Source organism: Achroia grisella, unplaced genomic scaffold, assembly GCF_030625045.1.
Source record: "Achroia grisella isolate CSIRO2021 unplaced genomic scaffold, CSIRO_AGI_Agris_v1 utg149, whole genome shotgun sequence".
Lineage (NCBI taxonomy): Eukaryota > Metazoa > Arthropoda > Insecta > Lepidoptera > Pyralidae > Achroia > Achroia grisella.
In genome coordinates this window covers 4526707-4545240 of record NW_026712644.1, presented here as the reverse complement: position 1 = coordinate 4545240, position 18534 = coordinate 4526707, and the positions used below count along the sequence as shown (strand labels likewise).

General features: G+C 38.7%; 1 protein-coding gene across 1 annotated transcript; it reads right to left on the bottom strand.

The window, feature by feature from the left end:
* Window positions 1–10048: 10048 nt before the first annotated feature.
* LOC131840841 (uncharacterized) lies at window positions 10049–14930 on the bottom strand. Its single transcript, XM_059189036.1, has 2 exons — window positions 14864–14930; window positions 10049–14442 (listed from the first exon to the last, which is right to left on the bottom strand). The coding sequence occupies exons 1-2, from the start codon at window positions 14928–14930 to the stop codon at window positions 10049–10051; spliced, it is 4461 nt and encodes a 1486-aa protein (XP_059045019.1).
* Window positions 14931–18534: the final 3604 nt, after the last annotated feature.

The following is an 18534-nucleotide window of genomic DNA, read 5'->3' as shown; positions in this document are numbered from 1 at the left end:
CCGGTAGCCAGGATCAATTCACTAAAATATTCACCTGTAACCCGTGCTTTAGAGATACTGAACATTATCAGAAATGATATTGATATTTTTGATTGCAGTCCGCCGAAAATCACAGAAGCCATTCAAATGTATCTAGAATTTTTATAATGTTTATATTATGTAATAAAATATGTTATGTTGTAAATTAATATATACATACTGTTAACTATCGTGTGACGCACCATTAATTAAAAATGGTAAAGTCAATAATCATGTAACCTGAAACGGAACCTCAGAGGCCAGAGCCAAAGTAATCTATGTGACATTGACAAGTGGATGACGGATGATTGAACGTAGGCAGCGAGAGTTTTGGAGCGAAAGTGTTGATATTATTATAAAAACAAATAAGAGATAGGTAATTGTGAATATTGTAGGCATTGAGGTGTTTCTCTCCCTGACCAACCGGCATTACGCCTAAGTCGTCAGGATACTAGTGATTTTAAAAATATATATATGTATACTGTACTAAGTTGCAACACCGATTTGGATATACTGTAATGGTGTTGTAATATTGAAATGAATAAATAAATAAAATAAAAAAAAATTTTTGGTGGAGTGAACAAAAGTACGTCAGATCGATCGGTTGATTTTTGAAGTCTGTACGTTACGTAGCGAATTTAAATTGGATGGGCGTGCGGTCCAATCAATCTGATGTACAGGCCGATTATATAATTTTCAACTTCGTCATGAGCATTTCAGACACTGAAAATTGCCTGATCTGATGAATGAAATATATGAAATATACACCCAGAACGCTCTCTTTGTTTCCGTTTTGTTGCTGCTTGCTGTACGCGACACGCTTTTATATCGTAATATATTAATTTGGTACATTTTTTATTACAAAAAGAAACAACGGAAATTACACATCGCAATGTTTGTTGTCCTTTGCATTAGACGGTTAAGACAGATGTCTATCTTAAAAAGGAACGACTTATTTGACCATTTCTGTCTTATAATAAATACTGAATACAGATCTTGCCTTGATATATGTATAATTAGGATATTACGGGTACATACAATAGCAGTATAAGAATAAACTTGTGGCGGCGTGGTAGGCCGGGTCAATGTGCTCCCTCTAATATGGTTGAGTGCAATGATGGCTGGCTCATCCGTCATACTCGTGATATTAAAAAAGAAATATAAAAAAAAAGTAATAATAATAAAAAAAAATACAATGGATGGTCTATTTTTTTATTTTTAATTATCCTGTACATGTGGTACAGGATAATTAAAAATAAAAAAATAGACTCAAAGGATGTCGCCAGAAAGGAAGCGGCAGATATTACTATAAATTAAAACATAAATGGAAGCTATGAACGTGATCTGGTCATTTCAGGATAGGATCTTGGCAGCAGGAGCTTATTAAACTCGGACGGTGTGGTTTCAGAGGAGTTTTAATGGGCTTCAATGTTTTGTTACACCGCTATATATCGACATTTTAATAAATATATATAATTACGATTTAATTTACAATTTTTTTTTTCGGACTACTCTATAGCTGTTGGCCGCAGCTGGCCTTTACAGCTTCACCGGACGTTATGGGGCGAGTGCAGATGGCACTCCAAACCCGCGGAAGGATTATGGAGCGGCTGAAGGCCAACTCCTGCCCGACGGATACGACTTTAGTCTGAGGGCACCGCTAGGGGTTCGAACCTCGGCTCAGGCCGTCGTAATTTCGATCCCCGTTTGAATTGGACGGGGGATCGATCGGAGGGGGAATAATTTACAATTTGGTGTTTTATAATTATTTACAACGAATACATCCAAGCAACTCGTTGAGATTTGTACAAAATTTTCTTGTTCCCCTTAAGCTTAAGAGAAAAATTACAAGACCATGATCCAGCCTGCTGTCTTGGTACAGTTTATGCTGTAAATAATATAAATGACGTAGTGGAGTAACTTGAAACAGTCATGCTCGCTATAAAGTTCAAACTTGTGGCGGCGTGGTGGGCCGGGTCGATGTGCTCCCTCTAATATGGTTGAGTGCAATGATGGCTGGCTCGTCCGTCATACTCGTGAACGGATGCTGCTTGTGGGGACTGGTCTGTTCAGGTTGCGAACACTGATTAGATTTTTTATTTTTTTTTATATAGCATATGCTGGTGGTCACTCTATTCTGCCAAATTTGAATTTATATTATTGTAAATATGTACAACATTAAAAAAAAATACGAGCTGAGTTTCTTGTCAGTTCTTCTCATCTCGAAATCATTCCGAACTGACGGTAGATTTGACATATCATAAGAGTCTGTAATAGACCTACATGAATAAAGATATTTTGAATTTGAATTTGAATTTGTATGGATCAGAGTGCTGGCCCGTAAAGGAGATGGATGAAAGACGACTGCATGCAACTGAAATGAGAATGTTGAGGTGGATGTGTGGTGTGACAAGAATGGATAAGATAAAGAATGAATACATTAGAGGAAGTATGAAAGTGGCGCCGGTGTCGGAGAGGTTGAAGAGTAATCGTCTGTCATGGTATGGACATGTAATGCGTAGGAACGAGGATAATATTTTAAGAAAGGTGTTACATATGAATGTGGATGGTTATAAGGGCAGAGGAAGGCCGAAAAAGAGATGGATGGACTGTGTGAAAGATGATATGATAAGAAAGGAAGTAAATAACGCGATGACTGCGAACAGGGATGAATGGAAGAAAAAAACATTACGACGACCACAAATAAATGGGATAAGGAAGAAGCAGATGATGATGATGGTGTGATTTCAGAGGAGCTTCCTCCCGCGTACACTTAGATTGTGGAATGAACTGCCTTGAGAGGAGAAGACGATTGTTAGTAATGTGTCAGGTTGACCTCTGCCCGCTGCCCGCAGGGGGAGGGCAACCCCCTTGGGGATTTACTATATTCTGAGGAAAGTTAGTCGGGGCATTTCCTCCACCGTGGAATAATTGCTGCGGCTGAAATGGGTTATGTCCATGACCCTGATCCTGTGGATTGTAAAAAGAATCATCAAAATCAGTCCATTATTCAAAGACACACGTATCTGGGCCAGTTATAAATTAAGTCACATCTATTTTAGTTATCTATATAAATAAATAAAATTGATGCGTCTGTTTGTAATTTCAAATTAACAGCTTTTCACTTAACATTATAACATAAGGAATAACATTAAAAAAATAAGAAAAAAAAATTGTGTGTCTGTCTGTTTGTTCTTGCTAATCTCTAAAACGGCTGGACCGATTTCGATGGGACTTTCACTAACGGATAATTAATTTATAAAATATTAAAGTACTAATATTGCTACTAAAAAATAGATTTTGATAGTAGATGAAAATTTAGGTTATTATGTATGTTTCAATCAAATTAATTGATATATAAAAAATGACAATAAATATTTTGGTGTTTATTCCACTGAAATGGCTTGATCGAAATTATTTATCATAAGTGACATGTGAAAAATAACCTATACATACTTAATATACGCACAAAATTTCATTAGAATCGGTCAAGCCGTTTTAGTGGAGTATATTTACAAACACAGTGACACAAAAAAATTATATATACGGGTGTACATGTATTATATATGTATATATATATATATATATATAATCCTTCCTCTTGAATCACTCTATCGATTAAAAAAATGCTTTAAAATCCGTTGCGTAGTTTTAAAGATCTAAGCATACATAGGGACGTACAGACAGCGACCGCGACTTTGTTTTATACTATGTAATGATAAAATAATATTTCAGGACAATTCACCCAGCGCCCCCTAGTCCCAAGCTAAGCAGAACTTGTGTTATGGGTACTAGACAACTGATACAAATACTCGATGGTTTTGTCTTGTAAATACATACACAATATATATAGAAAACACTCAGACGGCTACAAACAATTATACTTATGAATACATGTTTGTACAGGAAGCGAACTCGCGACAATTACAAACAAGGCAGTGTGCTAAACCACTAGACAACCGAGACCGTACCGCGAAATTCGGTTAATTATTATAATATCTCACCATTATTTACTTAGTTAATTACAATATATTGTATTAAATTGATAAAATTCCTAAATAGCATCATGATTATTTAATATTAACGTAATAAATATAAACAATAATGAATACATAAACGTTTGACAAAATGTCATACAAATATATATATATTAGTCATATTGACATATTTTATTATACAGCTATAATTGTGTGGCGAATTTACTATTATCGCGCGGCAACACCGTTGCCTAGCAACGACAGTTTGTACAATGTAATTGTTTGGCTGAAAGGAAATTTCCAGGGCCGTAAAATAGTTAATAAAAAAATTAAAAATAAATTGCAGTATATCTACAACTGCAACCTGTTATTTTATTGTTGCTATACTATATATATAGTATAGCAACAATAAAATAACAGGTGGCAGCCCTAAACATTTAACAAAACTACATATAAAAGACAATAATATCTGTGAGTGTGGAGAAGATGTGGGTGATCTAAATCATATTGTGTTTTCCTGCTCGATCGTTCTTCATTTATAGTCACTCATCTCATTAGAAATTCCTTTTCCTTCATCCATTATATGCCTATTAGATCATCCTAGTCCTGTAATTTATAAATCTGTTGTGTCTTTTATTTCCCATAATAACAATAAACCATAAAACCCATGATCACGTAATTCCGAGTGTAAGCAGCACTAATTATGATAGACGACTGAGGCTTTGAAGCCGGCTACCGCAAGGGAAACCCCAAGTAGCGCCCGTGACTTGTGACACGGGTGTAGGTTTAAAAGGCCCTTTTAGAATGCATTAACACTCACCTTCACTACTTGCAGCTTCCCCCCAGGCCCAACTAACACCGGGATAAACATCCCTACAATATTAGTAAGGATTACGATATATTACTATACTAGCTCGTTCGCATGGAATTTAACTTTATTTTTCTAAAATAAAAGTAGCCTAAGTTACTCCTTATTACATCAGCTACCTGCCCAAAAAAGTCCCGTCAAAATCGGTCCAGACATTTCAGAGATTAGCCGGAACAGACAGACAGACAAACAAAAATAGTAAAAAATGTTATTTTCGTGTATGTACCGTATTTATATTCATATGCATGTAGTAAAAAACGGTTATTTCAATATTACAAACAGACACTCTAATTTTATTTATATGTATAGATTAATTTATAGAATGTTCTCATTAACTAATACAGTAGCTTCACGTCCAAGGTTATAAGCCTTATCTCGAACACAAGTTTATAGATTTATGATCATACGGTTTAGTATAACAATGACAAGGTCATGTTAACACCATAAACATATAATCTATGGTTTAGAATTGTAAAACTGTTACTCATACGGATAGAGATCTAGGTACAGTCGCCCTCTTACTCCCGCAAAAACTGCTAATTTTTCCAAGCTGAAGAGGAAACGCCACTACACATCCTATGTGGTTGTAGCCCACTCGTGCATAAACGAAATATCTCCTTTGGAAAGTTTACACTCTATTCTGAGGAGATAAAAACCATCGCTAAGTATATCCTTCGATTCTTATCCCTGACGGGTCTAGGTAGCGAACTTTGAAAAAGGGCGAGCACAATAGATCTATGTAGGTCGCAGTGCTACAGGTGCTACACATCTGATAATAGCCCAAACAACCCAATAAAAAAAATATATAAGTAGGTATAGCCTCGGATCTAGAGGGCAACACGGAGCCCATGCCCGGGCGGCAATTTCTGGGGGCGGCAAATCGGAACCCGGCAGATGAATACAAAGAAAGAAAAGAAAAAAAGAAAATTGTTTATTTGGTACACTGAAAATAATTTTTAAAATTTAATTTACATTTTATATTAATAATTAGAGTACCAACTAGGTCTCCGCTCAGCATATGTCGTGACGGGGTGCCACGACGCTGGTTTTCAGCAACATAACACATAACTTTAAATACACAACTCATACTGAGTCTGAGTCTCTAATCTGAGTCCAGACTGGTCTGCTCTTATCACTACGACTGATTTAATCTTATTGTGTATTTATATTTGAGCCTAAATAAATTAGTGCTGGTTGGTAGTTTGTATTCACACGTTTCGACTTGTAAAATGTGAACTTACAAGGATTGTTTAAAAGAGCAACACACAAGTTTCCTGCTTATTCTTCTTGGGAACGGGCAACACTGCGGCCGGCTGTCAAAACAAACGGCTCATACATTATTTATATTTTAATTTAATTTTACTAATAAATAATCGTGTATTTTAATAAAATTTAATATAATAAGTGATAATTAATTAGTACCAGTGTTTGTTAAAGACTTCATCAAGATTTAATTTGTGAAATTCTTGCCCGTTCGACATCTTGTCAAACGGGGTCAACGGCAGCAAAATTCGAAAAACTTTGGATAAACTTTGGATAAACCGGGGAAGTATTGTTTTTATTTATATGTTTACCTTTGATTGAGTAATCTATTTAATCAATAAACTACCTCTTAATATAAATACTTTCTTGCTAATCTAAATAATTAGATTGTCATCAATTCATCACATGCATCGTTTGTTATATACAAATTCTTTGAATGTTGTTTTATTTATAGAAAAATAAGTATCTAGATTTACCATTTTTTACTCATTTTATTCCTAAAGTAATATTAGAAATATTTAACAATAATTGCGACTTACAAAATACACTCCTAACTACCTACATAATAGTACTAACGATTCGTTTATTTTGTCTTTACTGTAATCCCTGACAATTTCTAGTATATTTTCTTAATTAATAATTAATACATAAATATAAAATAATACACAACTACAAAATTGTTTTATAAATTATTAAATTGTCAAGTAATCTTATATATTAACTCCCTAATCAGCCTTACTAAATTGTATATTTTCAATACTCATCTGTTTTATCTTTACTATGTTTCCAGTAAAAATGGTCACTCGCAGTAAGGACTTGGATGTGAAATTGAAGAAGGCTTTACAGGAGTTAAAAGACAAGAAGGAACTATGTGACAAATTAATTCAGGAACGGGATGAGGGGGAGGTAGAAATATCAAATATAGTACATAAAAATACTATATTAAAGCAAAACTTGGCTGAATTAGACTGTAAATTTCAAAATGTACAAAAAGAACGGGATCAACTGCAGTTTCTTGTCGACTCCTTTGACCAGTGCCGGAATGCTCATGACTGTGCACTCAACCGCATCCATGAATTAGAATGTGAATTGTCAGAAGCATATAATAAAATTAACACATTGACCACAAAAATGGGAGACCAAGAAGCAGAAAAGACTATGACATTATATGCCGAGTTGATCGAACAAAGTGTATGTGATGAGCCTGACCCTGTCCACTCCATCTCCGACACACAGAAGCCTTTTGTACAACAGAAGCGAGTAAAGCACCCTCTAACTAATTACAATAGTAAGAACTATAGAAAAATAAGCAGACAAATTAAAAGATTAAGAAAATCTTTCAAACTTAATCAAACTGCCTTATCAAAATTAGTAAAAGAAAAAGAATTTAATTTTGAAAAACAATTAGAATATTATGAAAATCAGTTCTGGACCCATAAATTACAGTTTGATACAAATACTACAAGGTTATTATTGCATATAAAAGAACTGGAAACATCATTGGATGCTATTAGTGACAAGTACTCACATGCTCAGTTTCAAATATCAAAACATAATGTTGTGATGAAGGAATTGCTTGAATTTAACTCAAAAAGTGAAAGTGGAACATCAGAACAACTGTCACAGCAACATGCAGACTGCAACACTATGTCGGGCAATTACACATCACCTTCATCAACATCCATTGTCACTCCGGAACAAACAAATATACTACCCAATGTTGTTAGTAGTCACCACACATGTAAGAATAACACTGTAATATATTCAGATAGTATAGGAATAAATCTAGGATCGCTCATGAATAACTGTTTGAGTGAACATATCCAAAACAATTGTATGCCGAATGCCCCATTTAATTATATAGTTGATAGAATGTTAAAAAATCAAAATAGTTATACTGAATACACAACTATTGTGTTATTCATTGGAAATAGTTTAGGTATCACTCAAAATGATTTGATGAACTTATTTGAATCTGTCTCAAATATGAGAATTAAAAAATTTGTAATATGTACATTTCCATACTCAAAATCATTATCAAAGAATAGAAATAATTATATCTTTAAACTTAACACTCATATATATAACATGAGCTGTTATAATGACAACATTCATTGTTTTGATACAAATAAATTTGTAAAAAAATTTACATTGACTAAAAATACTTTGTATTTGTCACATTTTGATAAAAGACATATAGCTACTTTGTTAGCTTATAATATACACAATCCTGTTGTAAGTAGTATAACGGGTATTTATTCTGACTGCACAGTTTTTAGTAGTTTTACTAATGTTTCTGTGCAAGAATCTTTAAACTTAAGTTACAGACAAAGAGAAAGCCATCACAACTAAATTTAGTACATCAAAATATTCAAGGCTTTCTTGGCAAAGAATTAGAGATAGAATTATTTATAAGTAAATTTAATATTGACATTGTATGCCTCACAGAACATTGGTTGAAACAGTCCAACATGGTATTTCAGTTACCAAATTATGAAATATTGAGTACATTTACTCGGCAAATTTCAATTAGAGGTGGTTCAATTATTTTATTAAAAAATAACATTAAAGGGAAAGAACGTAAAGATATTGTAGCCCTTTCAAATGAATGCATTATAGAATTATCATGTGTAGAACTAGAGAAACACATAATTATATGTGTGTATAGGCCTCCTAACTCAGACTATGAAAAATTTGAGTCTACCATGGAAGATGTACTGAAGTTAGCATTCAAAAGTAACAAATTTATTTTGGTATGTGGGGATTTCAATATAGATCTTCTTGTTGATAGTCCTATAAGTAATAAAATTAGAAACCTTTTTAAAAGTTTTGATCTGGATCATATTTTCTTTGAACCTACTAGGATTACATCCACTACGGCAACATGTATTGATAATATATATTGTAATTTCAGTATTTTAAATAAATCGATTATAAATAGATTGCCGTCAGACCATTGTGGACAAATAGTAACATTCGCATGTAATGAAAAAAACGAGATTATGTATAAGTTCTACAGACCAACAACAGCATTTAAATTACAGAATTTTAAAAACAGATTAAATGGAAGTTTACCGTTTTTGATATTTGATAATATTGATCCAAATATATCATATAATCGTTTTTTCAATATAATAAAAAATCATTTTGATAAAAATTTTACAGTAAAGAAACTTAAAGTCAATAATTCTAAGTACGCTGAATGGTCAACATTAGGTATCAATATAAGTAGGGAAAATATGTATCAATTATATGATATTAGATCATATTTGCGTGATCCTATATTCTATGAATATGTCAAAAATTATTCAAAGTTATTCAAAAAAGTATGTAAGGCCGCCAAGGCACTTTATTTAAAGAATAAAATTAAGTTTTCTAAAAATAAAATAAAAACTACCTGGAATATAATAAATACAGAAACAGGTAACATTAAGTCGCGCCAGTCAGAATATGAGTTAAAAGCAGAAAATGGCGTTATTATTGATAATAATGAACTAGTTGCTCAAACTTTTGATAATTTCTGTACGGGTATCTATTCCCCGTACTTGTTTGTAAGGTTGCGGGTGCAGGTGGAAACAAGAAAGACAAGTGTAAGTATCCTCTCGAGCAGAGTTCGGTGGTCTGTACTAGCGATGGAAGCGGAATGAATTGTGCCGCGTTCGGCACCTATATTTATACTCCGCCCGCTCGCACCGTGTCACGTACTAGGTAACGATTGTGTTACGCACATAGGTGCGAGCGGGACGGAGAGCGCGAAAGACCACCTCTACTCGCTCCTTTATTTATTAATTTAAACTTTACATACAATGCAATTATATTTAATTCTACCTATTAGGGAATTGAAACTACTACAATTATAAATTTTATTAAGCTAACAATAATCAAATATTTACAATAGTCGCGAACATATCTCCCGCCGCAGCTAAGCTGTATTTAATTCGAGTTCGCGTTGTTCGATTGGCAGGATTACTAATTTCTTCGTAGGCCGCCGAAGTATCCCCTTGTTAGTGCGCACGTCGACCGCCCGTATTTCACCATCCGGTCCCGGATACGTAGCCACCACCACGCCGCGCGGCCAGGAGTTCCGAGGCAGGTTGCCGTCCGCCACCAACACCAAGTCTTCTAACTTGATGACTCCGTGTGTAGCTCGGGGCTCCCGCCGGTGTTGTAGCTGTATTGTGTGGGCGCGCTCTTCGCTTGTATTTTCCGTCTGGTGGGAATCGTCTTCATGAGACCACTCTTCTTCTGGTCGATATAGAAACTGCGGCCCCCGGAACCATCTGTATGTTGAAGTGAAGTGGTGTGGTACGTCGCGTGTGGCATCATCCGCGACGTTGTCGGCCGTCGGCACCCATCTCCACTCGTTCGTTTTCGTATCTTCCATAATTTCAGCGACTCGGTGAGCGACGAAGGGCTTGAATGCACGCGGCCCGGTGCGTAACCAAGACAGTACGGTACGCGAATCCGACCAGTAGACACGACGGGCAGGTTTCAGATCGTGTTCTTCGACAGCCGTGCGTGACAGGCGGCTCCCTAGTACGGCCGCTTGCAGCTCCAGACGTGGTATAGTGGTGACCTTGTTCAAAGGGGCCACTCTTCCCTTGGCTGCGATGAGTGACACACGTACCTCGCCGGTCACGCATACGGCCCGCCAGTATACGACACAGGCGTATGCATCTGAGCTCGCGTCGACGAATGTGTGAAGCTCCGTCGTATGTGCCGTCGCCACACCGGGGTAACACCGTGGTATTACCAAGTGGGGTAACTGCTGTGCGTGCGATATCCAGCTCCGCCACGCTGCTGCTTCCCTTTCTTGCAGTTCGGTGTCCCAGCCGATACCCGTGCGCCACGTTTCTTGTAATATCTTCTTGGCTTGTATTGTGACGGGTGTGGCCAGGCCCAATGGGTCGAACAGCGACATAACGGCGCGGAGGGCTTCTCTCTTCGTTGGGGTGCGTTCGCCTCGTATGATGTGTAACGGAAGTTTGTTCCCGTTGAAGTTGAACCCGAGACTGTCTTCCTCAGGCCGCCACACCATTCCCAGTATCTTCTCAGCGTCGAGTTGCACCATGTTCTCTTCATTTCTATGTGAGAACTCTTCTCGTACATGGCGCGAGTTCGATGCCCAGCGCTGAAGATAGTAGTTCGCCCGGCTGTGGATGTAGGCGACCTCGCTTGAGACTCGTACGGCTTGCTCTTCAGTGTCGAAGCTAGCGAGGTAGTCGTCAACATAGTGATTGACAACCACCGCTGCAGCCGCCTCCGGGAACTCTTCTTTATGTAGTTCGGCGTTCTTGTTCTTCACGTATATCGCCGTGCATGGCGACGAAGTGGCCCCGAAGATGACGCTCTTCATCCTATATTCGACAGCTGGACCCTGGCGTCGATCTCCTCTCCATAGAAACCGTTGCATGTCTCGGTCTTCTTCTCGTATTGTGACACGCATGAACATATCCTTGATGTCCGCTGTGACCGCCACACGGCGCTGTCGGAACCTCATGAGGACCCCAGGTAGTGATTGGAGTAGGTCGGGTCCCGACAGCAGCATGTCGTTGAGACTAATGCCCCTTGTCTTGGCGGCGGCGTCGTGCACGATGCGCAGCTTGTCCGGTTTCTGTGGGTTGATGACAGCGAAGTGTGGCAGGTACCATACTCGTTCAGTCTTCACCGGTGGGGCGATTTCTGCATATCCCCTTTCTAACAGCGTGGTAATTTGCTGTTTATATCTGTTCTTCATGTCTTCATTCTTGTCGAGTTTTTTCTCAATTAACTCGAGGCGTCGCATTGCTGAGTCGTAGTTAGCCGGCGGCGTTGCGTTGTCGCGTTTCCATAGCAACGCGGTCTCGTAGCCTCCCGCCGGTAACGGGCGAGTTTTTTCCTGCAATATTTTCAGCGCGCGTTGTTCCTCTTCATTGTATGAGCGCTTCGGTGTGACGCCCAGTGATTCGAGAGCGAAGTGTTCTTTCATTAATCGCTCTATGGATTCTTCATTTTCTTGCCCGTCGACTAAGTGACTGATTCTGTGCACTTGCTGTCTCGCTCTCGCCGCTCCCGTGCCGTGCAACACCCAACCCAGGTCGGTGAGTGATGCGACCGGTTGTGTCTTATTGCCTCTTCTGACTTCATGTGCGAGCAGCAAATGCCAGTTGTCTTGACCCAGCAGAACCGTCGGTTGACCTTCTTCATATGTCAGCTGATCTATTATATCGTACAAGTGTGGACAGTCTTCTATTGCGCTGCGTGATACTGTTTGTGGAGATAACAGTAGTTTCTTCATGGTTCGCGCAGACACGGCATGATCTTCCGATCTTCGTCCCCGTATTGTGAAGTGGACAAGCTTCGATTCATCGGCGTTTATGCGTGTCCCGGCCACGGCCTCTATGTAGAAGGGTGCGGGAGGGCCAGTGGCGCCGATTTGCTTCGCTGTTGCTTCTTCGATGATGGTGCACGTTGCGCCGTCGTCCAGGAGTGCGTATGTATCGCACGTTCCTTTGGGACCGATCACTTGTATCGGCACTATCTTGAGGAATGCGATCTTCTTATCTTCTCTCGCAGACGCGACGACTGCGGCTGCTTTATCATCGGAGGGCTCGCTGTCCTTCTTCTCTATGGTGTCGACGTGCAGGAGTGGGTGATGTAGGTGTGTACACCCACCAACGTTGCATCTCTTCGTCTTGCAGTTGTGACGAAATCTTTTTATCCTCAGGCAACGGAAACATAGCCTGTGTTTTTTTGCTATCTCCCATCTTGCTTGTGGCTCGGCGTTCTTCACAGTGATGCAGTCGGGTGGTGCGTGTCCCTCCCTGTTGCACGTCGGACACGGCGGTGAAGTCGGTTTCTCCTGCGTGATGTATGTTTTCACGCTTCTCTTCGTTGCTGGCTCCCGCCGGTCTTCATTTACTATTATTTCGGCGGGTGCGAAGTCACCGCACCTGGCTGCGGTGATTTGCAGGAACTTGGAGAGCGTTATCAGGTCCGGTTGATCAGCTGGCTGTTCTGCTACGAAGTCGTAGTATTTGAATCGTAGCGCAGAAGGCATCTTCTCCGTGATGGATCTTGTCACTTCTTCGTTGTACAAATAGTGGTTCTTCTTCAGGGCTTGAATTGTTGCAGTGACATTGGCTATTCTGGATGCGAATAGACAGATGTCCTTGGGGTTGTCTGACAGCCGCGGCAGCGCACGAAGTTTATTCATCTCGGCCATCACGAGTGCTCCTGGACGGCCGAACCTCGTAGCAAGTAATTGTATTACTTCTGCTGCAGACGTATCCCCAACGAAAAGACAGTGTGCAGCCTCTTTGGCCGCACCCTTTAAACACCGACGTAATCTACCCAAGTTTTCTTGCTCGGTCAGCTGCCCCGCAGACTCTTCGTAGGCCATCTTCCAGGGCAGCCATTCGCTTGACGCGCCGTTGAAGGGTGGTAGTTCTGTGACTCGCGGCACTGTGGAGGGCTGAATTGCGCGAGCTGCCATAGTCATAGCAGTCGCCAATTCCTTATAGTCGATGCCCCCTTTCAGTGAATCCTCTTCTTTCTTCGTTGGCATCATCGGTGCTATGGAGTCTTCCCTCGGACCGTTGTGGCTTGCATGGTCCCGTCGGAATGCGTCGCTGCACGGCTGCGGCTGCGGCGCTTTCGTTCCCTCTCCGGCGGGTATCGATGAGATATTAATCCCCTGATGCAAGTCGGCGGTCGTCCTCTCTGTGTGCGGCTCCATTGTGAGTGCCAATGTGCTCGTCCGGCGAATCCAGTCCGTAGTCCTCTCTCTTCTTAATGTGGCGGCGTCCTCTTCATTTTCGTCCTCCTCTTCGTCGTCCGTGTCTGCCTCCAATGCTGCGACGCGTGCGGCGGCCAGTTCTACCTCCTTGCGTAGCAATTCTTCTCGGGCTTTAGCCAATTCTTTCTTCTTTTTTGAAGCTGTGGTGCGCGGCGCCCTTGGAATTGTTGTGGTAGTCTCCGCAGAAGTCTCCGCGGAAGTCTCCGTGGTAGCAGTAGGTTCCGAGGACGTGTACGTCGTGGTGGTCGACGTAGTGGCGGCAGCAGGCGACGTAGTGGCGGCGACGGTCGGTGTAGCGGCGACAGGCGACGTGACGGCGGCGGTGTTTTCTTCGTTTGATTGAGCTTCCATGGCTGTTCTTTGGCTTCTTGTTGTTGGCATCTGTGATCTTGATCTCTGTGCAGTCTTGCTTTCTTCTTCCAACAATCCGGCTTCTCGAAGGACCAGATCTTGATCTCTGTGCAGTCTTGCTTTCTTCTTCCAACAATCCGGCTTCTCGAAGGACCAGATGGTCTTGCTTTCTTCTTCCAACAATCCGGCTTCTCGAAGGACCAGATGTACGGGTATCTATTCCCCGTACTTGTTTGTAAGGTTGCGGGTGCAGGTGGAAACAAGAAAGACAAGTGTAAGTATCCTCTCGAGCAGAGTTCGGTGGTCTGTACTAGCGATGGAAGCGGAATGAATTGTGCCGCGTTCGGCACCTATATTTATACTCCGCCCGCTCGCACCGTGTCACGTACTAGGTAACGATTGTGTTACGCACATAGGTGCGAGCGGGACGGAGAGCGCGAAAGACCACCTCTACTCGCTCCTTTATTTATTAATTTAAACTTTACATACAATGCAATTATATTTAATTCTACCTATTAGGGAATTGAAACTACTACAATTATAAATTTTATTAAGCTAACAATAATCAAATATTTACAATAGTCGCGAACAATTTCTTTTCAACAATACCTCTCAAAGCTACGGAAAATTTAAACTCGTCACCTAGTTTAGCTGAAACATTATTAAAAAATACCATAAATCCTTGCGTTCATGACTTTACTTTTCATCATATCAGTTGCTCCTGTGTGATAAAAACGTTCAACGCTCTCAATCTAAAAGGAACTGAGGATATCTGGGGTATGTCAGTTAGAGTCATGAAAACTGTAATAAGTGAAGTTGCTTCACATTTAACTGAAATATTTAATATGAGCATTGATCAAGGTATTTTTCCAGATCTAATGAAAGTGAGTAAAATAATACCGCTATTTAAATCTGGTGACAAAGACAATATATCAAATTTTAGACCTATCTCAATTTTACCAGTATTTAGTAAGATTTTTGAAAAGATACTACTTACACAAATGTTAGCTCATTTTAATACACATGATTTATTTCATAAACAGCAATTTGGATTTATGAGTGGACGGTCTACTACTGATGCAGGCATTAACTTAATACAAAGTATTTTCGGTGCCTGGGAAGATTCACAGGATGCCATTGGTGTCTTCTGTGATCTCTCTAAAGCGTTTGATTGCGTTGACCATAGGATATTATTACGCAAACTAGAGCATTATGGAATTAGAGAAAAATCCTCAGAACTCATTGGATCATATTTGCGCGATAGAATTCAAGTGGTAGACATTAAAGGAAGCAAGTCCAAGGGGTCATTTATAAAAATGGGTGTACCCCAGGGTTCTATACTTGGCCCATTTCTTTTTCTTGTTTATATAAATGACTTACCATACCAGTTTCAAAACATACTTGACATAGTTTTGTTTGCTGATGACACATCACTTATTTTCAAAGTGAAAAGAAATACAAAGGATTTTAATAATATAAATATTGCTCTTGAGGATGTTCTAAACTGGTTTACATCAAATAATCTAGCGCTTAATTCAATGAAGACAAAATGTGTTAAATTCTCTTTACCAAATGTAAAACAAGTAACGACAACTGTTAGTATGAATCATCATGTTTTGGACTTTGTTGATGAGACTTCGTTTCTTGGTATTGTAATAGATAATAAATTGCAGTGGGGTCCACATATATTCACACTAGCCAAAAGACTAAGCTCGGCTGCTTTTGCTATCAGAAAAATTAGACAATTGACTGATACTGCAACAGCGAAACTAGTGTATTTTAGTTACTTCCATAGTATAATGTCGTATGGTATTATATTGTGGGGAAGAGCGGCTGATGTAGAATCAATTTTTATACTACAAAAAAGAGCAATTCGTTCAATATATAATTTACCGTGTCGCGAATCTCTTAGAGAACGCTTTAAAGAAACAGGTATTCTTACTGTTCCCTCTCAATATATATATGAAAATATTATGTATGTACGCAAAAACTTAAATTTATTTCCAAAAAATAGTCACTTACACGCTTTTAATACAAGGAATAAAAATAAATTAAATATGCCTAGTTATCGTCTCAAAAAAGTAAGTACATCTTTCATGGGACATTGTATACGTTTTTATAATAAATTGCCAGATAGTGTTTTAAATTTAAGTGAAGCCAAATTTAAGATACATGTAAAAAAAACACTTTGCTCTAAAGCTTATTATAAAATAAACGACTACTTAAATGACTACAATGTGTGGACTTAATTACAATTTTAACTTTTGTTATGAGGCATATAATTTTTCCCATTGACATGGATAATGTAATAACAATAAAGAAACTTATTATAAATTTTGTAATGACATATTGTAAATTAAATAATGTAAATTTAATATTGTAATGGGTGAAAACTGTGATCGGTACAGCCTATGCTGTAAATAATATAATTGACGTAGTGGAGTAACCTGAAACAGTCATGCTCGCTATAAAGTTCAAACTTGTGGCGGCGTGGTGGGCCGGGTCGATGTGCTCCCTCAAATATGGTTGAGTACAATGATGGCTGGCTCATACGTCATACTCGTGAACGGGTGCTGCTTGTGGGGACTGGTCTGTTCAGGTTGTGAACACTGATTAAATTTTTTGTTCTTTGCGATAGCATATGCTGGTGGTCACTCTATTCTCCCAAATTTGAATTTTAATAACTGTATTTATCATAAACATGTTCCACTATTATTTGAAAAAATTACGAGCTGAGTTTCTTGTCAGTTCTTCTCATCTCGATATCATTCCGAACTGACGGTAGATTTGACATATCATAAGAGTCTGTAATAGACCTACGTGAATAAAGATATTTTGAATTTGAATTTGAATTTGAATTTGTGATGAGACAGCTTTCCGAATAAGCGGTAGATTTAAAAAAAATTGTTGACTATTCAAAAGTGCTTAAATTTGAATAAATGATTTACTATTCTATTCATAATTTTTGACGTATCTTTGATAACTTGACCACTGACAGATGTCAAGTAAATTGTTTGTGTTCAATCCATTTGAAAATGAAGATAGGTTAATAAAACCACAATAATTAATAGCAAAACCAATTGTAAGTTAATATGTATATTGCAAAAATGTTTGCCGGATTGGGAGGCCGGGAGAGTGTTAGTGACTGCCTTTTTTTTGTTTTTGCTCCGCCTCGGATAAAATAAAGATCCGGCTGTTTTAGGTACATTCAGTAGAAACTCGTCTGCGTGGGTACCTCAGTCTGTTAGAACGAGGTTTGCAATCGATGTCTAGACTGGCTGGTATGGCAGATGAAGTATGTTTGAATATTTGAAAAGAGAGTGTGTTTTGTCATCTTGTCTGTCGTCGTATTGATGTATCTATAACTTATCTGTATATTGTATTAAATGTGTTTTTATATTATTTTATTTTAATTAGAAATATATTTTGTTTATCTTATTCTACGTTATTTACTTGAACACCACTATAGTTACTCTGTTAACGTGAGAAGTTCGGAGGTAACTTCTCTCACACAGTCTATTTCAGCTGCCCCAAGTAGATTGCTCTATAAAGCTGTTTTGGTTTAACGCTGACTGTACAGGAAGAAGGAAGTATTGAAATAACAGGATATGGAGGCCTGACACCATATGACATTGTATGACACCAAATAATAATAATAAATATATTAATTGCTAATATTAGTATCGTAATATACATTTATACATTTTTACTATGATTGGCAATAGGGACAAACTCAGCTATTGCTGGACTGATGGGCGTCCAGCGCTGGTTTTCAGTTTGTACGTACGCAGGCGTACCTAAACACGTGTGCTAGATAACCATACCATAGCATAATGAAATAAAGTTTTTACTATACATAAATAATAATATACACAAGGATACACACGTACCATGCATGCAATGCATGTGTACTTACACAAAACTCACATTTTATGTCGAGATTTGTCGCCGCTATCCAAGAGTTGTCTCTATCTATCTAATATTCCTTAAGAATTTTTAAATTTTATCGGTATTATCATTTGGCGTAATGGTAGAGGCAAACCGTTGCAATGTCCGTGGTGTTTTTTTTATGGATGATAATGTAATGGTGCCCCCGCCTGCGCTAACGGTTTACGCTGGGCGGGGCACCAGTGGAGGAAGATAGGATGAGCATGAGGTCAGGTCAGTTAGCGTCGTGACAAATTCACCAGGAATTCATAATGATGGTCCCCTTAGGGGTGGAATTTATCAAAATCCTTTCTTAGGGGATGCTTACGTCATAGTAGCTTTATGCATGCAAA